The sequence below is a fragment of the Contarinia nasturtii genome, unplaced genomic scaffold (assembly GCF_009176525.2).
Source record: "Contarinia nasturtii isolate CC-2019 unplaced genomic scaffold, AAFC_CNas_1.1 Cnas_scaffold_187, whole genome shotgun sequence".
Taxonomy (NCBI): domain Eukaryota; kingdom Metazoa; phylum Arthropoda; class Insecta; order Diptera; family Cecidomyiidae; genus Contarinia; species Contarinia nasturtii.
Window position 1 is genome coordinate 5,482,523 of NW_022197544.1, and position 27,935 is coordinate 5,510,457.

At 34.1% G+C, this 27,935-nt stretch overlaps 5 protein-coding genes across 8 annotated transcripts; 3 read left to right on the top strand and 2 right to left on the bottom strand.

The window, feature by feature from the left end:
• Positions 1-430: 430 nt before the first annotated feature.
• LOC116336637 (retinol dehydrogenase 12-like) lies at positions 431-2,113 on the bottom strand. Its single transcript, XM_031760610.1, has 7 exons — positions 1,816-2,113; positions 1,477-1,740; positions 1,300-1,403; positions 1,174-1,226; positions 855-1,111; positions 676-792; positions 431-610 (listed from the first exon to the last, which is right to left on the bottom strand). Exons 1-7 carry the CDS (start codon positions 1,899-1,901, stop codon positions 502-504), a joined length of 990 nt encoding a protein of 329 aa, XP_031616470.1. The 5' UTR covers positions 1,902-2,113; the 3' UTR covers positions 431-501.
• Positions 2,114-2,174: 61 nt separating this feature from the next.
• LOC116336635 lies at positions 2,175-17,795 on the top strand. 4 transcript variants are annotated; one of them, XR_004200723.1, is made up of 7 exons: positions 2,175-2,395; positions 2,465-2,744; positions 2,828-3,535; positions 3,618-4,056; positions 4,121-4,259; positions 4,498-6,784; positions 11,422-12,135. XR_004200723.1 is itself a non-coding variant. In XM_031760609.1 (6 exons), the coding sequence occupies exons 2-6, from the start codon at positions 12,147-12,149 to the stop codon at positions 17,209-17,211; spliced, it is 1,587 nt and encodes a 528-aa protein (XP_031616469.1). In that variant the 5' UTR covers positions 5,440-6,784; positions 11,422-12,146; the 3' UTR covers positions 17,212-17,795. The 4 variants fall into 4 exon arrangements, 1 of the variants encoding a protein (XP_031616469.1); XR_004200721.1 differs by having other exon boundaries at positions 2,175-2,369; XR_004200722.1 differs by having other exon boundaries at positions 2,175-2,369; positions 4,498-6,537; positions 11,422-11,523.
• Positions 12,990-13,786, top strand: LOC116336638 (probable NADH dehydrogenase [ubiquinone] 1 beta subcomplex subunit 2, mitochondrial). Its single transcript, XM_031760611.1, has 3 exons — positions 12,990-13,109; positions 13,179-13,405; positions 13,480-13,786. Exons 2-3 carry the CDS (start codon positions 13,216-13,218, stop codon positions 13,605-13,607), a joined length of 318 nt encoding a protein of 105 aa, XP_031616471.1. The 5' UTR covers positions 12,990-13,109; positions 13,179-13,215; the 3' UTR covers positions 13,608-13,786.
• An 88-nt stretch (positions 17,796-17,883) lies between the features above and the next one.
• On the bottom strand, positions 17,884-22,277 carry LOC116336634 (WASH complex subunit 2). The gene is made up of 8 exons (XM_031760608.1): positions 22,134-22,277; positions 21,915-22,022; positions 21,632-21,841; positions 21,427-21,560; positions 21,108-21,358; positions 18,788-21,040; positions 18,220-18,726; positions 17,884-18,135 (listed from the first exon to the last, which is right to left on the bottom strand). Exons 1-8 carry the CDS (start codon positions 22,134-22,136, stop codon positions 18,011-18,013), a joined length of 3,591 nt encoding a protein of 1,196 aa, XP_031616468.1. The 5' UTR covers positions 22,137-22,277; the 3' UTR covers positions 17,884-18,010.
• A 398-nt stretch (positions 22,278-22,675) lies between these two features.
• Positions 22,676-27,702, top strand: LOC116352445 (DNA repair protein complementing XP-C cells homolog). The gene is made up of 8 exons (XM_031785044.1): positions 22,676-22,804; positions 23,132-23,347; positions 23,412-24,124; positions 24,273-24,904; positions 24,964-25,149; positions 25,213-26,403; positions 26,469-26,710; positions 26,777-27,702. The coding sequence occupies exons 2-8, from the start codon at positions 23,148-23,150 to the stop codon at positions 27,498-27,500; spliced, it is 3,888 nt and encodes a 1,295-aa protein (XP_031640904.1). The 5' UTR covers positions 22,676-22,804; positions 23,132-23,147; the 3' UTR covers positions 27,501-27,702.
• Positions 27,703-27,935: the final 233 nt, after the last annotated feature.

A 27,935-nucleotide genomic window follows, 5' to 3' on the forward strand; every position in this document is an offset into this window, starting at 1 on the left:
ATTGAATAGTTGACAAGCGAATGAAATCGGTATTTCTATTGGAATAGTAATTGTAGCACTCTAAAATGAACAAACGAGTAACGTATGTATATCGGCTATGGTATGGTTGGGTTGCGTGTGTGAGACAGAGAAATGGATATTTTATCGTATTGAAATACAATCGAAGGCATTTGAGTTAACAAAATTGTTGTTTGATTAGGTCTGTGTATGGATACACACCGATACACGAAGCACATGACGATCGTTTTGACACTTGTATGCATACATATGTATCGTTGCTGTGTACCTGTTTGCTTACTGTTCCAAACATTCATTCCAACACAAGCACACACGATTCACATTCAATAAACGTTGCTTTTATCTTTGGAAGAAATTCTTCTAAAATAATCATTTTCATCGTTATTAAGTCGAGAGAAACAAAAATTGTTCATTTATATATATATATATTACTCAACATTTATTTCATAAATTTAACGGATTTCCATTTTATCGAAAAGTTGTTTATTTCTTATTTTCATCCAAATTTGTCCATTTTTCACTTACTTTCCATAGCCATTCGCCAACAGTCTTATTTTTGGCTGCTTCTGACACTTGTGCCTTTTCGCAATTACTGTAAAACAAAAGCACCCTCAATGCAAATTCAATTTGTTTTTTTTTTTTTTCAATTCTCCTTACCTGTAGTACAGTCCGGATATTGAGTCAAATTTTGGATCTAGTGCAACCATTAACGTTGTTTGAGCACCTGATCTGGATGTTTTCAAGAATGGCCATGTCAATGGCTTAAATATTACACTGCAATTTCAACAGCTGATTAGTATTTAAATTAAAATGTCTGTTTTTTTATCATTTAATACCCAGAAAAACTCTTAAAAACTCCCATATGACGTGTTATTTTTGTATCAACCAAACCAGGATTTACTGCATTCACAGTCACACCGGTTCCGCTCAATTTTCGTGCCAATTCTCGCGTAAACAATATATTCGCCAATTTGCTTTGATTATATGCATCACCGGCATCGTAACTCTTTTCACTATTCAAATCGGATGTCTTAATTTCGCCTTTAAGATGAGCCGAACTCGACACATTTATTATTCGACTTGGAGATGATTTCTGTCGAAAACAATGGCTTTATCATTGATTTGAACGGCGATAAATGAATTGAAATTACTCACTTTGATTAGATCAAGTAATAAATTCGTCAATAGAAAGTGTCCCATGTGATTTACTAAAACCGAGTTGAGAAATGATACTTTGAAATATATCTTTGTGTAAAATATAATAATAGATGCTCAACTCACCTCCCAATTGCATTTCGAATCCATCTTTGGTCAATGAATGTGGACATCTCATTACGCCAGCATTATTTATCAAAATATCTAATCGATTCTCTTTCTCTTTATATCTAAAATGTTTAAAATATTAGAGCAGTGTCATTGTGTTGCGTCTTTTTTAAATGATTGAATCGGTTTACCAACTTTTTGACAAAGTTTCGAATTGATTCCATTGAACTAAGATCACATTCAAGACAATGGACATTCCTATTTTTGGCATCCAATATGATATCGTCGCGAACTGTTTCACATGTTTTCATATCACGGCATGCCATATACACATGAGCCTCACGTTTTGCCAATTCTCGGGCTGTTTCCAAGCCAATTCCACTCGTTGTGCCCGTAATTATGACTCGTTTATCGGTCGCTTTTATTTCATTCTTAAATTTTGCACCTTGCATCTGATCCCTGCAATAGAATTCAAGCATTGATTGATAATTGTTGAGTTACGTCGAACAACATCCATTCTGCCATTGGATTTACTTTAAAAACCCAGTCAAGAAACCGGCCGTGCAAAATGCACTCGTGAATATCATCCCTTTACTTTTCAATGAATCGAAAAGACCCATTTTGAGGTTAACTTTGTTTTTATTTAACTTGCACCCAAAAACAGAATCAAGTTGAAACAAAAATTCAACAGAAATCTTATGAAAATGTCAATTTCACACAATTAATGGAGCAAATAAATTTATTGTGATAAACAATCAATTGAATATTATGGATTTTTTCAGCTCTTGCGAGCGGTGTTTTGAAATGAATTTTTTTTCATTTGATTTGCTTGACAGGTGCTGTCATTTATTGCACAATTGTGAATGAATCATATACAACGAAATGTCAAACTATTGTTTGAACGAATTTTTAGCGCTATTTCGATGCCCACATTCAACGAACAACGCAAAAACAGTTGTTTTTCGCAATCAATGTTCAACGGCACAATTTCATTGTTCAATTCAAAATAATATCGATCGGAAGTTTCGATTTACGTTATTAAAAAAGATGTTCCAATAAAACATCAGCACCGCGAATAAACACTGAATGTAAGTAATTTTGGACACTTTGTATGGTATGTGAAACGATTTCATTCTCTTTGCATCGTCATTTCAATGTTGTTTTTTTTTTTCATTGATGACAGTGATTTGAGCTTCAGAACAAGATGGCCGAAAACAATCCATCGAGTAATAATGCGCCGACCAACAATCAAAAGAAATCAAACAACAGTTTCTTTCGTTTGCGAAATCGTCAAAATAAACGTGACACTGGGCCACGTCAAAACACGATATCAATTCCTATACCACTGAATTCGCCATCATCTGGTTATGGATCGAATTCTTCTTCAATTGAACAAAATTCATTTCAAATTGGCGGAAAGAAATCGCCGTACACTGGCTGGAAACTGTATTTCCCTGAAGTCGGTACGTTGAATTTATTTATGAAAAATTGTTTGTTTTGTTTGTTATACAATAGCTGCTCAATTTCTGGTTTTGCTTCATTTTAGAATACAAAGATGATTTACCGATAGTGCGGAAGATAAAGGCATTTGAGCAGCATATCAAAAAGCGGCCATACTTTTACAAGCTCAATGATATTCGACAGAATATGTGGTTTATAATGTCCGTACAATCGCTTCAAAACGATGAGGAATTTTGTCAGGCTGTACCGAACTTTCAATCGGATTTAAATTTTTCGTCGATGGAAATATTGATGTGTGCGGGATTGGCAGCTCATCAACTCATTCAAACCGAACTACCGCCAATTCCGAGCCAAGAGTCAGAGAAAAATGAAACTAGTATGAGACTATCGATGTTAACGATTCGTGCGCGCATCAAAGACCATTCGCCAATTGTTAATTTGAGTGCATTAAAGCAAGACATTTACAATTGCTTATTTTCGGTGCGAGGAACTGTTGTTCGGGTAAATCCTCCCAGTTTGAAATGTTCATGGGTCGCCTTTCGATGTGCGCAATGTAAAACGGAACAAGCGGTTCGGCAATTGAATTTGGGTCGAACCAACATGCCGATATCATGCAAAGGTGGCAGCTGTCGTAATCGCAGCAATTTTCATATGTTGCAAACGTCGCCATTCACACGAACGGAACCATATCAAACGATACGTCTGCAAGAATCGGTACTATCGGGAAAGGGTCAAATACCAAAAACAATTGAGATTGATTTGGATTACGATTTGGTCGATTCGGTATCACCGGGTATGTACGACACTTTCTTTTGTTTAAATACCATACTACAGCAAGTGGATGTGGAGAAACTAAAATTTATATTCAATTATAGGTGATGATATCACAGTGACGGGCATTATGCGGGTGCGCACCCAAGCTAATAAACAGGGCAGCGAAGCTGGACTTCATACATATTATATTCATGCTGTGTCGATTATGAGCAACAAAAATATAGTTGCACTTCGAAAACTAGAATTTAAAGAACATGATGTTGATGTGATTAAGATGGTGGCCAGAGAGCCAAATATATTTAAAATTCTAGTTCATTCGCTTTGTCCTCGAATCTTTGGCCATGAGATGGTTAAAGCGGGCCTGCTCTTGTCACTATTTGGAGCATCCGGAAATGGTTCAAATTCAGATCAAACGCCGGGTTTTGGTAAACGATCTGAAATTCATGTTCTTGTTGTCGGCGATCCTGGATTGGGAAAATCAATTCTTATACAGGCCTGTTCAAATATATCACCGCGTGGAATTTTCGTTTGCGGCCATAGGTGAGCATATTATTAAATTTTTATACTTTTTTTATTTTCATATTAACGAATGGCCATGTTTCAGTACAACAAATGCAGGCTTAACCGTATCTGTTCGACACGATAAAGGTTCCGATGGAAGTCTTGAAGCCGGTGCTCTTGTATTGGCCGATCAAGGCGTTTGTTGTTTGGACGAATTTGATAAAATGTCATCAAATTATCAGGTAAATATTTTCAATATACATTTTTACATCGTGGAGGGAGAGAGAGAGAGCACAGAGCTTTTAATGGCACCAAAGAAATGCGGCCACTTTCATATTCCATATAATTTTTCAACGGCCGTATTTGGAACTACAAGAAAGAGCAGCATTTATAAGAAAAGTGTCCGTACCTCTATGGTGCCTATAACAGTTCTGAGAAAGAGACATCAAAAACTAATAATCATTGTTTTTTTTTATCTAGTCTTTGTTACAAGTTATGGAACAACAATCAGTAAGTGTGGCCAAAGCTGGTGTGTTGTGTTCACTGCCAGCCCGAACATCAATTATTGCTGCAGCCAACCCGTCAGGCGGTCACTACGACAAATCGAAAACGGTGTCAGAGAACTTAAAAATTTGGCCAACACTATTGTCTCGTTTCGATTTGGTGTTTATACTATTAGACAAGGCTGATGCCCATCTTGACAATTTACTCACAAATCATATTCAAGCATTGAAAGCAAATCAATACAATAAACCTGTGGAACGTACGCGATCCGGTTTCTCTGAACAACCAACCCAATTTTCAATGACCAACACTCACTTGACACCGGATCTCAGCGATGCTCCACTTCACGAACGAATGAAAATGAATGAAACGACTGATTTTCAACCGTTGCGAATGGACATTATGCGAAAGTACATTTTATATGCACGTAAATTTTGTTTTCCAACAATAAGTGCCGAAGCCAGTGAAGAGCTACGAAAATTCTACATTGAAATGCGAACAACGCGACAAGGGATCGATTCAGTGCCGGTAACAACGCGACAACTCGAGGCATTAATTCGTTTGACGCAAGCACGGGCCCGACTTGAATTGGCCGCCGAAGCAACTATTCATCATGCCAGAGATGTGTTGGCCATTCTTCGATACACAATGGTTGATGTTCTTAGTAATGATCAAAATACATTGGAAATGAAACGAAGCATCAATGGTTCGGGCCTTAGTCATACCACCAAAGTAAAACGATTCTTACAATTGATACAGGGACAATGCAAAAATATGTTTACCGTTACGGAATTAAAGGAATTGGCAGCCTCGCTCGGATTCGAAATTTTCTTCAATCAGATGCTTGATACACTTAATGTTCAGGGATTTTTAATCAAACGCAGTAATAATGTTTACAAATTCACCACATGATCTGATTAAGGGACGTACACTCTCCAGCAAGTCATTTTTTATGGGCTTGAAATAAACAATTTGGTAGAATGGTAAAATCGAATTTGTTAATTCAGACGCAACCTATGAATTTTATTTGATAAATTATTATCGGGTGGATTTAATGATGAAAAAATAGTAAAAATGGAAAAAGTGTTAAAATCAGTTGATAAGTTATATACACGTTACTTATAAAATATTTGACGAATGTTGATCTATTTAAAATGAAATGTCTGTAGATTTTAAATAATAGTGGATCGACATAAGAATCTTTTAATTAAATAGAAAAAGAGAAGCGGAAGGAAAGTCAATTCTTGGTCGACGTCACACATCTGTTGGAACTCATTTGTAAAATAAATATAAAAAATGTAACGATTTTCTCCCTCAATTTGTAAAATAAATGAAGCTTTTGATTCAGAGGTGATAACGGTCAATAATTGACTATCCGTCTGTTTATTGATTTCATGCGATTACAATGATACGAAAACACGTTGAACAAAGCCCATTATTTAAAAAATCACGGATGCACATTACTTAAAGTGAACGCACATGCGCTCGCACTGTGTTTTAAAGTAAATTAAAAAATTTCCTTCAATTTAAAAAAAAAATCACTCAGCTTGATTGCATAAAACCGTAACAATGAGTGCTACGCAGAAGAACAAGCGCGAAGAAAAAATAAACAACAAAAAAAATGAGATAGAAATGTTCGACTTAAATGATGAGTGAAAAAAAGAGAAACATTCAATGGTGGACCTATGCGCTTACATACATATACATTTCCATATTTTCTTCGTTGCATTATCGGTCTTTGTTTTTTCATTGTATTTAACCATTTTTTTCTCGTTTCACCGTTTTATTGTCTCATTTGGTTGTGCTTTGGTATTCAAAGAATGATCATTGCTATACAAGTATAAACTAATATACACAACACACAAACGCACACACTCTGCGTTCATACCAAACAAACATTCATATGATTCATGCAGACGGCTTTTTAACATTCACATCATTTGAGCAAAAATCAAACATACGAAAATGGTTAGTTTCACGTTGATCGTTCAACTGTATGGATTGTATTTATAGCAAGTAAGCCAGTATATTATGTTTTTTTAATAGTTCATTTCTATATCGTGTTTCATCTCCTCTCGTCAAATGTTTATTTAATCCAAGAAGCAAATCAATACCGATTTGGCCTTAGTGTCCAAATATTTAATCAAATATACCAAAAATTCATTGTAAAAAAACAAGGAAACGATCAAAGATTAACGATCAACACGAAAGAAAAAAAATTCATTTCGCACAAAATTTCATTTGGAAAATATGTGATTACCATGTAAGCAATAGCAGTGGTTTTAATTGGGTGAATTATGTGTATTAATAAAAAAAATGTTATTTAGTTTTCTGTTTTAGTGAAAATCATAGTAAATATAAAGGAATAATGCACACACCGAAATTAGAGGCTTTGTTTTGTTTTTAAATTATTAACATCTACAGGAGAATGGACTATATAATTGGTTCGTCGCTTAAAGTCTACCTCATAGACGACAGTTCATAAAGTCAGTTTTAAATAGCAATTTGTTTATGATAGTGATCAGTCGTGCAATTTATAAAACTCATTTACTTCGATGGTAAACATGTAAACATCTTTTCTCAAATGTGCGCAACAGGTTAAGCGCTTCATACAAACAAATATACGAGACATTTCTCTACTTTTTCTTTTTCAATGTTGTGTGTTCATTTCAAAAAGACAATTCATGCGACACAAAAAACGTATATATATATTAATTGCAATCATAGCTTCATGTTACTGTCACGGCACAAAAATATACACAATTTTTGCCACGGCACCCACATCAACGAAATAAATACACATGTATATACAATAACCATATTTGTACAATAATAAATAGCATCTCACTATTCAAAATAATACAACAAACACATTTTTTGTTCTAAATAAATTGAGTGGTCAAATGATTAAGTTTTACATTGAAAAAAAAAAAAATTGCAAAAACAAAGTTAAGATGTCATGATGATAAATGCCGAAAAATACAGATGCACACGTCGAATTGCTTCAAAATTTGTATATATACAGATCGGGTGTTTATACACTGGTATTCGATATTTATAAATTGCGTGCAACATGTTTTTTTTGTTCGTGGTTTCTTGAATATAGGCGTTGTTAACTGCACGTGGTTTAAAACGATTTATAATTGATTTGAAACATTTGGCAATAAAATCTCTATCTCTGTAGAATATCAATGTTATTTGACATAATTTTAAATGCATCGAAGAAACGAAAGAGAAAAAAAATGTTTCATCAACATAGACCATAAGATCGCGCCCATTTATTCACATGTAAGCAAGAATGTTTATAATGAGTGCTTGAATATCATTTTGTGTCATTTCTTGACCTCGAAAATGTGTAGAGCACTTGTACTTTGAAAATTTGCCCATTCATTGCGGAACCTGGTTAAATCCAAACAAATATTACATTATTATGCTCTTTTCTCCTCTTATGACAATAAAATGTACTCAATTCACGTCAAAATAAACGACTTGCAATCATCCAAAAAGAGACAAATTAATTACCGATAATTATTTTACGGATGGAATTCTATTTGGAGCTACTAAATCGAATATCTGATGGACTGATTATTTTTATTTGCTAAGTTTCTTTTTCTTTGCGTCGTCACATCCATCAATTATTTCAACAATTTTGTATGCTCGTTTCCGTTCCAGCGACGCTATTCGATTTTAAATGAGTTTTATGCGTGTGTCATATTCACTATACGCCAAATAGTCTCTGTACAACACTTGAATAATTCATCATAATAGAAATGAGTAATTATTATATACGGCTTTAGTACAATTTGCCCACGTCAAGAAGACTCGCCCTCGTCATTTTCTTCAGTTAACAATTCAATTGCATCGATTTTACCGTTACAACCAATGAATTCTTATTTTAACAAATCGGTTCGCACATTTTTTTTTCTGCAGCTCATACTTATTATGTTACACAGCAATGTTACCATCTTTGTGACAATAATCTCTTATGACACATACTTACAAAATTTAATTTCCATCGAATGACATCATAATAAATTTAAATTTAGATGATTTGAAGAAAAAGAAACCCAACGTCAAGTCTCTCAATTTGGCGAATCGATCTAAAAAAAACTTAAATTAACCATAATATTTGTTGATTAAACTTCTTAAATTATGATCAATCAACATACGTTTATAATGTGTTGATGATGATTTTGTGATGCTTTTTTGTGTTTGGGTTTCATTCATATTCAATCTTTTATTTTGAATATTGTCATCTTGTACGTTGGATATGATTCATGTTTCGTATGTTTACCAACTATCACAAATTCTATTTATGTTATTATTCTGCAAATCGAAAATGCTTGTATTTTTTTGTAGCTTTCACGACCAACCAACAAAACGTTCGAACTCTTTGCACGAACATATACATACGATTATTTGGTGTGTAAAAACCGCATAAATCTGGTTTCGTTTCACGAACGACTTTCGCTTTTCGTGAGCACTCATTTCTAACGATATAGCTCACTAGTTCAAATCTAAATAGGATCAAAACTGACACTGTTACCGGATTCAACAAATTAAACACATAATTGCAACGTAATTATTGTCGGATCCGTCTATTGGCGGTGCACTCAAAATAGAAGTCGACTGATAGTGCATAAATTGCTCAGATAAACCCACCAGGAGCAAGTTCTACTATTCAAGTTTTAAACGGTACATTTTACACCTGTTTTTCTCCCCACTTAAAAACGAAACCAAAAAAAAAAAAAACACTATACGCACATGATGACACCCGATTAGCATACTTATTTATTGAGATTGCTTTGCTCATCTCATTTATTCATTTATTCCAGCCGTATGTGTCCAACTAACTGTATGCAACTATGTAACATGCAGCCACACACCTAAACATAATCAAATCTAGACTAAATGTTGTTGCATGAAGAAAAGAGTGAGTGCGCACATATAACTGTCGATCTTGCTCTATACGGGGTGAGCTATTTTGCTCTGTGTTCTATTTGAAAAACTTGTTTGCAATTTCAGAAAATTGCATATCGGAAAAAATGAATTATATTCACTAGGCTAATAATGCATTACTATGCATGGCATCATTTCGACGAAATTGAGACAATGGAAAATTGCATGCTGGGATTTAATCGGGATTTTGTGTCATCTTCACAGTTATTATATCGCTTATTAAGCAAATCGATCACACAGTCAACCAGAAAATATGGTTAAAAATGTGCCAAATGCATTTCATGGTGCATACTGCATTGATTTAGATTTATTTGTGTGAAATTTATGCCAACGATGATTGCTCATGAAATCTTTTAAAATATCATTTATTTATTTATCTTTTTTCGTTCTCAAATCGATTAAAAATTGTTTCGGCCAATATGGAATTCGCATAATATTTAACACGATACCAAACAAAAACTCATTCACCATAAACAATTCGGTGTTCATATTTAATTTTACTAGCTGCCAGTTGTTTCTTCTTCTTCTTCTTTTTGCGCGCGAAAAATGCTCATCAAACAATTTTCACCAATTATCAAGTTTAAGGTAGTCAATAGATCGATCGCGTTGATTGAGTATAATTTTTGATGTTCGCTTAACTCATGAATAATTCAATAACAAGTAGAAAAAAAGAAGATAATAAAACAAATATAAACACCACCAAAACAAAGAAACAACAACAAAAAAATCGAACAAATATTTTCTTATGGGGTGAACAACAACCGAATGATTATGCATATGATTGCTGGAAAAAGTGAAAATAAACAAAAAAAAAAATCAAATTTCAATTTCATTTTATATTTTTCGTCTGATTTGTAGTTGATTGCGAATTTTACGATGTCTGTATATAGTATATTATTCCCATTTCGTTTCATTTCATTTACGGCGCTTCATAAAGATTTGTATACGATTTTCAGCCCGTGCGCACATGTGGTATATTTTTGTGTTGCGCCGTCTTTTCTTCGTTCGTTGATGGAAGAAAGCGCGCGGTTCGATTGAATTCACATTGCTTCGATATTAAAATTCAGATAAAAATCAAAGTATTCTTTTAAAATATGTGAAATGATAAAAGGAAATGGATTCTGTTTTTTTTTGTTCGCTTGAAATATGCGTGATTTTCACTTCTATACATTTCTTACGAGATTATGTTTTTTTTTTGAATGTCAAACAAAAAAAACCGGAGACGTACCATCGATAAGTAACATAGCTAATTATATGATATGCGTGTCGTTGTTAGACCTTTTGTACCAAATTTTATTTCCGACTCATTTCTTGAATAGATTGAACAATAATAAAAAAAGAGCTGTCTCAGCAAATCATATTTTGTTGGCTGTTGTTATTTTTGATGTTGACGATGATGTCTCTATCACACATTTGAATAAAAAAAGTGAACGAGACAAATATGAAAACTTGTTTCAGCATTCTTGTCGGATGTACAGCTAAATGCTGGAAAGTATGATGAAAAACGGTTTTTTTATCCGAGATCTATAAACATTGTATATATAAAATCAGTGAATAGAAAATGATTTGTGCTCGTATGTTGAATAAATTGTCTTCCATCTATAATCATTCTTGGTTCAAGCTTTTGGTTTTACCTTCGTTTAAAACAAATGAGCCAATCGACGGGAGACGATTAAAGAGCAGAGAAAGTTCGACACTTTGCTGAGACACACTAACAATCTAAAAAAAAACCTATTTCAGCCGCAATCACTCGGGTGATCATTGAGAATTGATAGTGACACTACTGATCACAATTTATTGATTGTGCAAAACATTTGCAGCGCATACTGCATTCGGTTTTCGCATTTTGCGAAAGTTTAATTCAATCACAATATGCATGATATGTACTTTATATATATGTTGGTAATTTGTTTTTTGAATATTGTGTTATAACCATTACAGGTGTTCGCGCTTCTTTTACACAATCAGCTGAATATTCACAACAAAGAGACGAATCAAACAAAACAACAACGACCACCACGAAAAGAAGAAGAAGAAGAAGAAGAAAAACAATAATAATCCAATATTCTCATACTCTAGTTAAACTACCGGCTGTTACACCTGTTCATTGTTCGATTATTCAAACGCCCCCCAAATGTGTATGGGAATGAAAGACAATAAAATCGGTGTTACATTTACAATTAAAAAAATGCTAATTATTTATTCTGTTATGCGGTGAGAAAAAAAATCAACAACGAAAAAGAACATATATGAACTGACAACGAAGAAAAAACATATAACATTAATACCATAAAGCCAAAATAAATATCGCCAAAAATCATTGAATAAAATCAGTTATGTAATTATTTAAATTTGTATACATTCCATTGCATCAAAAGACAAAAAAAAAACATAGACATCAACGCACACCATCCAACGACAACGAATACAGTGTGAGAATTTAAATAAACTGAAGGGAACAATATTGTTTTATCGAAATATAACTATGAAGCAAAAGGCATCGATGGCTTGTCATTTAGTCAATGTGAAGAATTGTGAAAAATAATACGAATATACAAACGAGAAAAAGAGAGAGAGAGAGAAATATCAAATCATTTTTCATCGTTACGTTTGGCAATCATTGTACCTGACATTAAAACAAAAATCACCATAAAATAAAAAGTCAGATGGATCCAACAAAAGTTGAAACTATGGACTCATCGTCTACAACAAAGAAGTCAATCATCAATGAAATGAGTACGCACGTGTGGAATCTTTTTGCCAAAACCAATTTATTTGCACTGTGTTGCATTGGAGCCTTTTTATCGCTGGTATGAATACATTTAACTACTATTTTACATAGAAAACAAAAGCCATATAATGATCATATTTGCAAGCGTAAAAAAACCCACGCTGGAATGTAATATACTGGTTACAAGTTCGGAAGTAAAATATAAACAATTCGTGCAGAAAATTGAATATAGGTATTTTTCTTTCAAGATTACAAATAAATGTTGAAAAAAAAGCGAGCGCTGTGAGAAACCCATTTATTTCATTTTAACCATTGCGGCGTGTTTGTCATCACTTGATTCAGAGGTACACTGTATGTGCTTTTGAACAAAGGTATTAAGCGACAAATATGAGTGGGTTTATGAGTTCTCGCCTAGTTTCTCGCAAAATTTAATGTTTCACTTGAAAAATGAAAAACGATTTTTTTTTAAATTCTGCGAAAATTATGTATATTTTACTTTCGCTATCTTTATGGTCTAACCCTAATAATTATTATGTGTTTAAACAGTGGCATTCCATAAAAATTTTTTTATTCCAAAACATGAATGGAAAAAGATATTTTTTGTAACGGTTTGCATTATACATACACTGTATTATTCAATTCACGTAGTTGCTCAAGGTAGAAAAATAATTGAAACCGCCTATATTAGAGTCTTATACAAATACACACGTACACATCCGTGTATTAACATACACACACTCACAACCATTGGCAAAGAAATGTCAAATATTGGTGGCTCAGTGTACTATGTGCTGTCATTCGTGTCAGACATAGAGAAACAAAAATATTATTCTAATTGTGTTTTTCTCACATAATTTGTCAACGAAAAAAAAAAACAATTCCACTTTTTTGCGATCGGGTATTCGAATTATTTTATGTCTTTGTTATTTTGTGCAATAACATAGACTTATTTATCGATCGTCTTTAGTTTTGCACGCGGATCAACCAAAAAGTAGAGAAAAAAAATGTTGGCCGCCCGAGTTTTATCTCGAGCCGTAGCTCAAGCAGCTACAAATGGCAAATTATTAGGTGCTGTTAAAAATAAAAAGCCAGTTCGATTAATGCCAATTCGATTTAGCGGTGATTGGACATATCGTACTGGCCATATACATCATCCACTCTATAAACGAGCTATGGTACAATTTGCTGGAGGATGTAAGTGCTGAACTAAACACACTGTTCGATCAGAAATCATCAATTGGCCAAAATCAATTTCTTTTCAATTATAGTTATGTGGTGGTGGATTTTATGGCATCTGTACTGGGACTGGGGTCACATCGTTGGTGAATTTGAATATCCCGATACATCGAAATGGACAGACGAAGAATTGGGAATCCCACCAGATGATGAAGAATAATCATAACAAACTACTACCGAATATAGTAACCATCATCGTCTCTATCATGGAAATTAAAAGAAAACCACAGCCATTTACTTGAAATTGATAGAATGAATAATAAAATTTGAGTGCTGTAATCGATAGAGTGAAAATAAAATCGATTTTATTTAGTTTATATACGACTGACGTTAACGCAATTCATTTCAATCATTTTTTTTTTTTGTGTTTTCTTCTATTCAGTCAATAAAGAAAAGAATGATGAACCGATTTTCATAAAAATATATGCAGCAAATATCCGTGATAATCAGATAACACGTACCATTGCTTATTTTTATTTAATAATTATGAGATTTTCTTTGCTTTTTGCATAGCGAAAAATCAGTAAGTCGCATTATGTAATTGTTACTCTTGCATTTTATAGAAAAACTGACAGCAGACGAACATAAAACTAACCTCACTTTTTGTTTCCACACATATTCACATGAATTGATGATATGAATGTATTTGTGTGTATTGTTAGATATCATTCTCCAATCGAGCAGCACTGTATACGAATCGTGTAAATGCTCGTTACATTGCAATCGTATTTTGAGAACAATTTCTCTTCATTATGGATTTTGCCATTTTTTCTTCTACATCAAATATCAAAATTGAAATTTTCGCATCGCACATAAACACCTTTAATAAATGCGTAAAACAGTAAAAGTGTTCAATTTTACTTATTACAGAAAAGAAGAAGATAACCAGTTTTTTTTATGCAGATTGAATCAGTGCATCAGCATCATTATCATTGAACAACATTTCACCATTAGCATGAAAAAAAAAAATGAATTACTTTCTCTTTTGGAATCAGAAAAGTTGTTTGAAGTTTGAAGAAAAATGGTGTTTACAGCTTAGAATCGATAAATTTCAGAACGAGATTACTTTGCGAAATACTGAAACAGTTTCAGTGAAACTGAAGCCGATTTTTTTTATTGATCGATTGATTTTATGAATAGCCATCGACGATTTCATACCAACATCAAACGAAACTAAAATTTAATATCATTAAAAGTACGGTTTTCTTTTACTTTCCTTTTCTTCTCATTTTCTAATCATCATCAATGCCAATTGCATGTGAATCGGAATAGTATTGCCGCAGAGCCATAGAAATAATTGATTCGAATTGATCAACAAAATCTAAAGAGAAATCTTATGAGAACTCGAGCACGCAAACTGATTATTGCACTCAGAAAATCAATTGCTCGTTGTTTAACACTTAATGTAAATGCAATTTTTCGATTTTATGATTTTCTGTTGCATGAAGATAAGTTTTTAATTGAAAAAATGGGTAAATTCAATGAATCAGAATTGCTCGATTTGATTCTCAGCAAAACTATGGAGAGAAAGTAATTTGCTTGTTTGTTTTTTCGTTTGCCTACGGATCTCCATTATATAAACGAAATACTATGGTTTCCGTCTCATTGAAACAATTACATTAACAATGAGCACATAAAGAAAAAAAACCAGCCCAGAGTTTGATTTAAAACGGAAGCCGATTTTTGCAATGGAAATTGGATGAAAAAAAAATGTGTATGTCAACGTCGTTAGAAAAAAAAGTCGACATTTCAACAATGCGCGCATAGTTTCTGAGACTTTTTGCTTTGTGAAAATGAGAAAATGAAATTTCAGATCTTTTATGCATTGCAATGTAAACAATAATAATGTGATATGAAATAAATACCCAAATGTTACACCACATCATTATTATGATGTTGTTGGTGTTTGAGAAATTAAAGAGGGAAAAGACATGTCTATGGATTTATTTGATTTTAGCAAAATATGATCATTATTATTTGGATAAGATTTCAGTAGATTGTACAATAATTTTACACAAACATTAAATGATGATTAAAACGATGCGATTGCATAGGTTACATATTTAGGTGCATTTTCGTGTGAGGTATCATGGATTTTAGAAGCGCATGGCGATCTACCAATATATGCGTACTTATTGTGTTCTGGCTACTTTATCATGTTCATCGCATCAACTATTTTGATACACGGTTTGGCCACAGTAAGAGATTCAAAAATTTGCATTCAATGTCATTTATGGAATTTAATTGCTTACATTTTGTGCAATATAAATATTTAAAGGGCTTATCTTGGGGTCTATTCAGTTGGTCAATCGTGGTTGGTGTTTTGTCAGTCCCTGAATTGATATTCGTTATGACGATGACAACACAATTCTGGGTAAAATTGTTATATCACATCGTTTTCACATTGTTAACATATCAAAATCAAATAAAATTCTACAGGGTCTTCAATCCATTCACGGTTTGACGGAGATTATAACATACTTAATTCGGTTGGTGATAAATAGTATGGCATTGTTATGTGTCATTCCGACCGCATTGCGATGGCGACGAGAACGACAAATCATGAATCAATTGGAGAATTTAGCATCTCGCTTGCATATGACATCTCCCGATATTCCAGCTTTATCGCCAGCTGCAGCTTCGGCTGCACTAACCCGCATCAATGATTCAATGCAACGACGATCAAGTGCACGAAAACGACGTCTATCACAATCTGGCTACGATAATCATGGATTTGTTCCAATTATCAATCAATCAAATGGTAACGATGGAAAACATCATCAGCCACAAATAACATTGCCAATATTTCCGTATATGTATGGAATGTATCCATCACAAAATGAATTCAATGCAAGTATATTTGGACTCGATCCATCACAAATAATTGGACCAATGCCAACAATACAAGGTAAAAACATAATAATTTTTTTTTTAATAACATGATACATTCGGTAAAATTGTTTCTCTTTTTTTAAAAATTAAATCCACAATTAACATATTTACAATATAAATGTTTGTTCATTAAATTAGCGGCCAAACGAACTCAATCACTGCTTGATTTTCGACACATTATACCGACACAATTAACGATGGCACCGCCATCGTCAACACGATCAAAAACACCGGTAACTGATCTTGATGCAACCGATGGACCATTGAATAATACACACAATCAAAATCAGCACAATAGCAATAATGTACGATCGGAAAGTAATCGAAAAATATCGATACCAAATGTTCGTAATAAAAATTTGAACACTAGTCAACACGATGAGGAAAAGCATTCAATTGTCGGCGATCCAATTTATCAGACAATATCATCGGAGAAAGGGGCCAAATTGGGACGAAATTGTATATCATTGGAAAATTTACGCACATTGACCATAAAAAATGACTTAAATTCATATGGAAATAATTTACTACAAAATCATGGACAACCATCATCACCATATTATGTGCTACCAGCATTTCCACCAACACCAACTGGCTATAATGTTCCGCATTATTTCAATCATCACAAACCACATCCAATGCATTACATGTTAGGTTCACCGTTTCCTCCAATGCAACCACCGCCTCCATCGCATATAATGCAACCACCGCCACAAGCATCATATTTTCATCAAAATTATCGAATGCCGTTCACCAACTATGGCGGTTACGCAAATCCAAATCCATATTCAAATTTAAGCAATACGAACAGTCGACAATCAATTGGAAACGAATCCGACGATTATCGCAAGTATCGTGATGTTGCTTTATAAACAACATTCACATATTATGATGAAATGCAATAAGCTTCATATTTATAGCGAACAACAAATGTTATTCAATGCCGTCAAATGTTAAAATGTTAAAATGTAAAACTTAAAACCATTCCAAATATTTTGTACCTTTAAAAAAACGAGAGATATTTTTGTTAGTTCGTAAATGTTATATACTAATACGAATAAATTTCTTACCAAATAGAAAATTTAATTTAGAAAAAAAGCTAGTGAAAAAATGCGACAAATCAAATGAAAATCGTTAGTCAGAAATTCTACTGTCAGAGACTTTCTGCAGCACAGCAACATCACAATAATTCGCATAGAATACACAATTTTCAAGCTTAAACACGAAATTAGATTAAAAGAAACTAGTCTCTACGCGCAATCAATTATTATAGATATTAATATATTTTTTTGATGTTTTTTTTTCATTTTTTTCAGTTGAAATTATTATACTTACATTAGAAAACTAATGACTTTTCATTAAATAATTTATAAATATTTTTACTCAAAGATCTAAACAGTCCCCAGCTATTTTACGTCTTCTTTTCGTTTATTTCGACAATAAAAGCAGACCAAAAACGTTAAGCTATTCTTTTGTTCGTTGAGGGTTCTTGTTTTTTCATTGAACATAATACTAATAATTGTATATAAATAAAAGAACAAAGATTTATAAAAATGCTGGTATTTTATTTCTTTATTGAATTTCACAAGGATTTTCATTGTGGGTTAAAAGGCACATTGCGTTTAAAGTGCACAATAACACTCTATAATTGAATAAACTGACATTAAAAATTTACTTCAACAAATCGGCCAACGGATCATTCTCAACGGTGCTGGTCGTTAATAGTTTTACCGGTTTTTGTGTGTCCTCCTTTACTGGTTTCGATGAGGCGGATGGTTGCATTTTTTTACTTTTATCTGAATAAATAAATGCGACAAAAACAGTTTCATTTTAGATAGATTCGATAGAGAAAATTAAAAAACCGAAAAACGTGGCTATACCTTTTGGTTTAACCTTTGTGCCAAACAAATCATCATCATCGTCTTCTGAATCACTGAACAATTTTTCGTTACCTTTGTTATTTTTGGGAGTTTTCATTGATGTTGTCGCGGTGACGGTCGGTGGTTTTGACTGACTTTTCTTGATAATTTTACCACCGAATAAATCATCATCGGAAGAATCATCGCTAAATATTTTTGACGCCGGTTTTTTCGATTGAACTTTTTTCACCTGTTCGATGATTGCAGGTGGACCACCAAATAGATCATCATCGTCATCATTGTCGCCGAAAAGATTTTGCTTTGTCACCGAACTTGATGACAGTGTTTTGGTTGGTTGTTGTTTTTTGTTCGATTCGTTTTTTATCACCGTAGTAATTGGACTATCAAAAAGATCATCTTCGACTAAACTGTCGTCATTATCGGCCAACTTTTTCACATTCGATGGTGTTGGAACATTGGAATTCGGTAGATCGGGTGACCAGTCATCTTTCAATTTTGTTGCTGCATCTGAAATGATATAAGATAAATATGAGACAAAGAAAATTATCAGGAATCTTTAATCCCATACCAGATGGAGTTTGTTTTGGAGTCTCCGTACTGAAAATTCCATCATTATAATCATCTTCGTCATCATCATCGAACAAACTGAGTGCATTCTCCGATAGGTATGATGTTGCATTGTTGCTTTTATTGTTTTGCGACGTTTCTTCAGCGAAATCAAGATCGGGTGGTAATTCATCAATATATGCTGGTGTGGCTTTGACAAATGGAGCATTGTTCTCATTGATAAGTTTGGGCGAAACCGGTGACTGAAAGTCCAAGAAATCATCGTTTTCTTCTTCATCGAGAAACGAGAATGAGTTCTCATTTTCTGGAGCCATTGATTGCTCGACGGGTTCCACGTGTTCGACGAGTTTCTTTTCGATAAAATCTGATTCATTCAATGCACTTTGTTCATTTGGTGCAACTACATTATCTTCCGGCATTAAATTAGTTTCAAATAGTTCGTCTTCAACCGAAGCGGTTCTTGACCTTGAACCATCTGCAATCATTCGAATAGGATTTTGTGCTACTGGAATGCTATCTTTAATTTCGGGTATGTTGTCGACATAATCGGTAGACTCAGTTGATTTATGTGAATGATTCTCGTCTTCCAGCGACTTTTGATATTGTTGCTTTCGGCCGGCCCGTGTCGATGGGCGCCTTGAGAGATTCTTTGGTCGATTTCGATTTAAATTGACCAAACGCCCCGAACCATCAATATTATCCTCATTCACGACTTTGTTAACTGGACTGGTTATAGTTGTGTCGGAGACATCAGTGTTCGCATCCTCCTTATTCAAGTCATCACTTTTCTTGGAAGGTTGAGTGCGCTTGGCGCCAGGTAATAAAGCATTTACATTTATATCCATGTGCGTGATGTTCAGTTTTTTCGGTTGACGTGCAGCGGTTGTAGTTTCTTCCTTTTTAACATTCGAAACCGAATTGGAAAATACGTCGATTTTTTTCAACAATCCCGACGATACTTTGCCACTGGTCGATCCATCAATTTCACTAATTGCAGCCTTCTTTGGTTCACTTGGACTGGTTAATTTTTTTTCGGAATGTTGTGTATTTTCTTCGTTTTCTTTTGACAATTTTGGTATCGTAACTGTGTCGGAAAAGTCATTATAGAATTCTCCCGTGTTTTGCTTCGAAATATCGCCAGTTTTTTCTTTAGATCCATCTTTTGGCGATGTGATATTTGCAAAAAGGTCATCATCATCAAGAGTGTCGTCGTTAAACAAATTAACTGGACTAAATATATCCGATTTTTTGCTTGATTGAATTGTGGTGGTCGCTTCCTCTTCGTTTTCACTTCGATCAATTTTATCGGTTTTTGAATCAAAAAGAATTTTGCTTGATTTTTTCTGATCAGATGTATTATCATTTTTACTGTTCGCAATCAGTTTCTCAAATGGATCTTCCTCTTCCTCGTCGTCGAACAAATTAATTTTGTTACTAAATAGATCGGTTGATTTCTTTGGTTGTGGTTCAACGGCACTTGAAACTTTTGTGGACTTTTCGGGGCTTGTAACAATTTTCGGTTTTTGGTCAGCATCTTTGGAAGTGGATGGTTTTGGTGCTGATGTTGCTATTACATCAAAATCATCTTCCGGCGGTTCATCGCTGAACAGATTGCATAAAAATACGCTATTTTTCGGTGTATTCGATAAGATTGATGTGGGTGGTTTTTGTGCGTTTTTTTGCTCTGGCGGCTGTAAAAATAGTTCATCGTCAAAATCATCATCGTCTTCGAACAGATTTGTTAACTTTGTTGGCATTTTTTGTGGCGTGGCCGAGATGCTGTTCGTTGTTTTGGTTGGCAAAAAACTATCAAAATTCTCACCGTCATCATCGTCCGCAAATAAATTTATCGATTTTGTTTGGCCTGGAGTAGTTACAGCTTTTTGATTAATTTCTTTTTGCGTGGCACCCTTGGCATTTTTATCATTGAAAATATTATAGTCATCCACATCATTTTCATCGTCTAAAAATAGATTTGCTGGCTTTTGAACATTTTTAATCGTGGGCACATCGTCGAGTTCAGGTGGATCCGAATCGATCAACGTTGGAATGGTATGGCTGGTTGCGATCGGTTTTTGTGGCATAAATATTGAATTATTCGTTTTAATTTCATTTGAATCGGCCGGTTTGACATTTGGTGCGATTTTCGATGTTTCGAAACTTTGTTTGTGATATGCTGTGCTATTTTCAATTGATTCATGCAGCGATCGAGATAGATTTTCATCAGATGAACTGTGGAACAAATCTTGACTATCTGGTGGTGGATTAAGGGCTTGGTTACTTTTATGAAATGAATGAAATGAGTTTCATACGTGTTTTACCTGATAATTTTACATCGGCCAATTTTTTGGATGGAACAACGTTCGGATTGTCTGCTTCTGACAGTGAAACTGGAACATTACTCGATATTGATTCAGCTGATGATGACGATAGCGAAACTGAACTCTCATTATCCGAACCGTCACTTTCCTCATCGATCAATCCGATATGCCATTTTTCGTGCCATTCCTTCGATCCGATTAGATAAGGCAAGGGTCGATGCTCATAGAGATTTTTTGGTCGGAAAACAATGCTATTTTGCAAACAAAATTGATATTACTTGGTTTTCACTGGGTTATCTATTGAAATATAATGATTTACCTGTTTTGTACTTCTCCATCATCATCATCATCTGAATCGCTCAATTCAAAGGTCACCTTATCGAAATATTTATCAACCATTTGCATTCCGGTGTCGATAGCATTTTGTAGGGCTTCAATCACAGACGGTTTTGGCTATTGTTCAAACACAAATGAACGGTATACTTAGCTATCTTATAGCAAATCTATATTTATTTTATGTTTACCTCATCAATATGTTGTGAATCGGTGGTGGGAACATTCTCAATACTTGCGATGGTTTCATCATCATCATAAACTCGATTCTCAATAAACTGTTTGTGTTGCAATGCCATCAGCTGATTCGTTGCATTCTCTAAGGTAATTTTGGTGCGATCAAGTTCCAACATTGATGTATGTAAATTGTATGTTGTACGATTTCCTCGATCTTGAATGGTCTGAAGATGTGAAATATCGTCATTTTTAATCTGAATTCACTCTCGGGTCAATTAATCGTTTTTTTTTTTGTACCTTTGATAAATTCTGCATATACTCCAACAGTTTTCCATCACATTGCAATGACCAATTGGTGGCATTCAATCGAATATCATCCGCTGTCCATGGTTTATCTTTATCACTCTGATCATTCATTAAATCACAGATAAAGAGAGAGGGAGAGAGAGAAATGAAAACAGAAAACACATCATAATGTATTGCCTTTTTTGAATGGTCATTCGTCTATAATCTCACCATATTTACATCAATTTAAAAATAATAAACAAATTGAATTCTTTTTAACTAATTCATTAACTAAATTTTATGAAGATGAAACAAAGTTCACTCATTAAAATACACAATTTATTTAGATATACATCATTGAAATTGATTTGTTTATTTGACATTATTTTCAGTGTTTTGCATGTCCAATGGAATTTTCGTTTGCAAAATAGGTGGCGCTCTCTGCCACAAATTTGTGAAATCATCAACCAAAATGTCATTACTATACTTGATATCAAATTCGAATTAGGTGAAAAAATGTAAACATGAAAAAATACGGTTCTTTTCTTTCATCCAATTTTCTATGCCAAAAAAAATTGAAGAAAAAGTTTCATTTTGTGATTAAACATGTATGCAGTTTTTGGAAATAAATATGATAATCGACATTGTTTTTCAAACACGTCTGTGGCGCGTAATTTTTCAAACATAAAAAATTTCGAATTTCGAATATGTGTCAAATAAATGATTGAATGAATGACCTTTAACTAACTTCACATCAAAACGGTGCGGTGCATTGCATGCAAACATATATAATGTGATATTTGTTTGATTTAACAAACAGAGAACACCGAAATGAAGTTTTAATGTCGTTCATAAATTAATTTCATTTCATACTACGGAACTTAATCTTCTGATATATTCTGGTGAGTAAAGCTCAAAATTATCATAGAATTTTTAAATGAAATTTTTGGAAGAATTATTTGAATTATTCGCATGCAAAAAAAGAATAACATGACTAACGAAAGAAGCTAATATGGTCCCGCTAAATTCTCCATATTTCGCAACATTGTGAATTACCGTAACACAACCGAGATCCAAAAAGTGAGACAGTTAAACGAATGATGATATTATGCAAATGCGAAAAAAGGGTCGTTTTTTACCTGCTCATCAAATGATCTCATCATCATAGATTTCATTTTATATTTTTATGGCAATTTAATTGCAAATATTGTCTAACGGAATTCATTTAGATTTACAACGGCAGTCATGTCACACAAAGGAATTTTTGAAGAATCGGATGATTTTGAAGATGAAAGTGAATCGGGAGAAGATTTTTCAGCGAGTGAAGATGAATGGAAACCAGGAAAAGATGATAGTGTTACCGATGAAGAGGACGATGTTGATAATACAAGCAACGACGACGATGACGACGATGACGAACCCAAGAAAAAAAGAAGTAAACAACAGTAAGTACAGAAATAATGTAGTTTCGTTTCGCATGAATAACGGTGAATTTTCGGTCTATTGCAGAAAACTAAAGAAAACAAAGAAAAGCATTAAAAGAGTACCGAAATTGACGTCAAGTCGACGATCGACATCATCATCGTCTTCATCACTTCGATCGAAGTTATTTCGAAAATATAATCCACTACCGAAGACTGTATCAAGATCACCCAGCACCACCATTCCAGCATCAGTGGCTGAAATATTATCAAATTCACAGTATAAGCAACGCAAACAAATGTCAAAAGCAACAGCGGTTTTAAGTGATTCGGAAAGCAGTGAAGACGACGGTCTAGTTAATCCAAATGAAATTGATTTTAATTCGGACTTCTTCAATGTCAAAGCAAATGAACAATCACAAAACAATGAGCCCGTTTTTGATTGTAATGCTGGCATGAAATTGTCCGATTCATCCGATAATGAGGAATTCGCCGAAGTACCACCTGAAACGAATAATGATGATGAACAAAAGCAATCAATTGTTGAGAAAATTAATAAAAAATCATCAAGTCAAATGCATGATTTCAGCAATTTACAAACGTTTGCCAACAATCTCGAATCGGCAAAAGCACAATTGGCCAAATTGAAAGATAAAGAATTGAACACAAAGAAAACCAATACGCAGGAATCTGATGTTACGAAGTTGTTGTCGTTGGGCGAAGGACCATCTACGTCCAGTCGAAAGCGAAAACACAAAAGCGGCCAACATTCAGATGACTCGGAATGGGAAAATGTTTCAGGTAAAGAAAAAGTGTCAAATATAAATAATTAATGTCATACATTCCATGAAAATTGTAAAAATAAATCATTAAATCGATAATACTAATAATTTATTTAAAAAAATAAACTAAACATGTTCATTTGTTTTCAATTTACAAATGTATGTAGATGATGACAGGCAGATTGAAATAAAAGATATTGAAATTACGGTAAATGAATCCAAGGCTGGCATTTCACGTGCACAAAAGAAAGCCATTGATTTAGAGGCATGTCTTAAGCGACGTCTAAACCGTGATATCAAAGAGAAACAAGTGTATTTGCATAAGACCAGCGTTTTATGTTGGATTGCACATGGAAATTATATCAATCGAAGTTTAAACAATATGAAATTGATGGAAATGTGCCTGAAGCTATTGCCATCGAAAAATGCATATCCAAAAGGTGACACAGACATCAAGTATTTTCATATGTTAACTGAATGGTTCAACAGTGTCTTCGATTTGAAGTCAACGAAACTTTATTGTGACCTAAAGAAACTGCCGCCGAAAGTACTATCGTTGGCCCTGCAAATTCAATCGAAAAAAGTTATAAGCAAATGTGACTTTGTGTTGCTTTTTGTAATCATGCTACGTTCACTTGGTCTCCAGTGTCGTTTGGTCATAAACTTGAATGTGCCGCCATTGCGACCACCGCAAAAGGATCTGTTCGTTGTTTCATCTAAGGTGAAAGATGCCACAGATGTAGATCCAAATAAGACGACCAAGGATGAGCCAAAACAAACATTGGCCAAAAAGATCAAGGTTCGTTCAATGACGACATTATTTTCTATTCCAAATCATTGGTTTTTGTTTTTATTTAGAGTTCAGCCGAAAAGATGAAAGCATCGACAAAGGAAAAGTCAACCAAAAGCAGCAGTAGTTGTAGTAGCAAACATCATGACAAATCATCTGAATCAAAATCAAACAAATCACCGAAAAAGCATAATATTTCTAACAACGAATTGGAACATTCGAACGCTGAAATTCCTCGAATTAAAGATGCAAAAGTAAGTGGAATCGAAATTAGTGAATCCATTTGATAGAAAAGAAATAAATTTGATTTTCATTAGGTGAAATTGTCTCGAATGCCTCGCTTGGATTCAGATACTGCACAACCGACCGCATCATCAAGCATTTCATCAACTTCTCAAAAGCAATCATCGACAAGCAAATCAAAGAAACCAGAAAGTGATAATCGAAGCAATAAAACAAATACTCGAAAACAAGAAATGCAACATAGTACGAATGTTAATTTAGCTGTGAATGGTAAGAAAACATCAAAAGATGATGGTAATGCAGTATCACAAAATTCAAAGAAAACTACTTCAAACGCATCTGAAAAAACAAATGAAAAGGTATCGTCTGAATTTTTGAAAAAAATCGATGCATTTTCCAATCCGGTTTCGAATGTTAAAAAAGATGTTGCACGTCAACCAAAAAAACTAAACCTCGCACGCCTAGATATAAATGTAAATGCTCTATTACCTGGCGCTAAGCGCACCCAACCTTCCAAGAAAAGTGATAAAGACAGTTTGGATGAAGTGAACCCGGAGGCATCCGAAGTTGATGGTTCTGAGCGATTGGTCAATTTGAATCGTGATCGGCCAAAGAATCTCACGGGGCGTCCATCGACACGTGTCGGCCGAAAACTTCACTATCAAAAGTCGCTGGATGACGAACAATATTCAGCTGATAACAATACGAAAAGCAATTCAACTTTATTAGCAAAATCAAATTTGATTGGAACACCAACGAAAACCAAATTATTCGAACGAAAAAATAGCGTTGATTTATCAAAATTGAAAAATAAACCGAAAGAAATGCTTGCCAGCACGTTTTCACCACGAAAAACTCGGGCACAAGCTGCAGCAAAGGCTATGCCTGTAGACACGGCAAAAATAAAATCAAAGCTTAAATTGCCACAGTTGGATGGTGCACATGATATTAAACAAAAAGACAAGGAAAAGAAGAAGAACAACGCCAAGAAGTCACAGTCTGAGGATGTATCATGCAGCGACAGTGATTTTGAACCTTCGCCACCAAAACGTGTTCGAGCCGCTGTGAAAGCAGCTGTGAAACCTGCAAACAAACTGTTGACCAATGCAAAGAAAATCGATCGACGTGTTTTTTCAACCGACGAAGAAATTGAAGTAAATACAAATTGTATGAACTTTTGGGTCGAAGCATATGCCGAAAAAGAGAAAAAATGGATTGTTATTGATCCCATCAAAAAGAAAGTCGATTGTGTTGATATCGCTCGAGTAAGTGTAAGATTTCATAACATTTAGCCTCATTAATTCAATTCGTTTTATTGCATTTGTTGCAGAAACATGCGTCGAAGCCAATAATCTATGTTTTCGGTTGGAACAACGACAATACAATCAGAGATGTGACGCCACGTTATTGTTCACAATTTCATACAACGACAAGAAAACAGCGTGCCGAACAATTATGGATTGATGAAGCACTTGAAATGATGCTAGAGCAGCGAAATGCTCGCACAATCATTGAAGATGTGGAATTCAGTAAATTACACATGGACACACCAATGCCAACATCAATCAATGAGTAAGATGATGATTATATTTACGTTGAATGTTGTCTAATTTGCAATTCATTTTTTTTTTTTTTCAGATTTAAAAATCATCCATTGTATGCGTTAGAACGTCATTTATTGAAATTCGAAGCGATCTATCCACGGAATGCGCTCACATTGGGCTACATACGAAAAGAGCCAATTTATGCACGGGAATGTGTTCATACGTTGCATTCCCGTGAAATTTGGGTGAAACAAGCGCGGACGGTGAAAATTGGCGAGAAACCATATAAAATTGTAAAAGCACGACCAAAATGGAATCGTGTCTTGAATCAAATGGAAGAAGCAAAGCCGTTGGAAATCTTTGGATTTTGGCAAACTGAAAAATACAAACCACCAGTTGCCGAAAATGGCATTGTACCACGAAATCCATACGGAAATGTGGAATTATTCAAACCAGAAATGTTGCCGATTGGTACGCGTCACATTCAATTGCCAAATTTGAATCGAATTTGCAAGAAAATGGGCATTGATTGTGCTCAAGCCGTTATTGGTTTTGATTTTCATAGCGGCAGCTCACATCCAACATTCGATGGTTTTGTGGTGTGCGAAGAATTTGCTGAAGATGTTATCATGCAATGGAAAATCGATCGAGAGGAGCAAATTCGTAAGGAAACCGAGAAATTTGAGGCTCGTGTATATGGTAATTGGAAGAAATTGATCAAAGGTCTGCTGATCCGAGAACGATTGAAGCGCAAATTTAACTTTGGCGCCGAAGAAAAAACCGATAAAAACACTGCCACAAAACGAAAGAAGGCATAAATCCATTTATTATCGCATGCATCAGATCAAAAAATAACACAAGAAAAACACTCAGGAATTATTATCACTAAATATTTAAATAGTCATTTTATATGAATAAGATTCGTTACATTTTTTTTGCAAGTAATTTTCGTTTATTATATGTTTGTTATTGATGATATATACGTATCCGTTCTTACCCAATCAGAATTTTGTAATTTTTTCCAATTTCTCGAGAATGATTTAAATAAAGAGAAAAGAAATAAAGCATGGAAATATTGAGTTTCGATAAACACACTGACATTCATTAGGACTGCTATTAAATTTGAATTTTGAGCAAGAATTGTACAGCGTTTAAGATATTTCAACCATTTTTTCAAATGTGTTCTTTACATTCCCATTTCTTATCACACAAACAGGACCGACTTTGACGTGGTTTTTTGGGTTTCGGCTCGT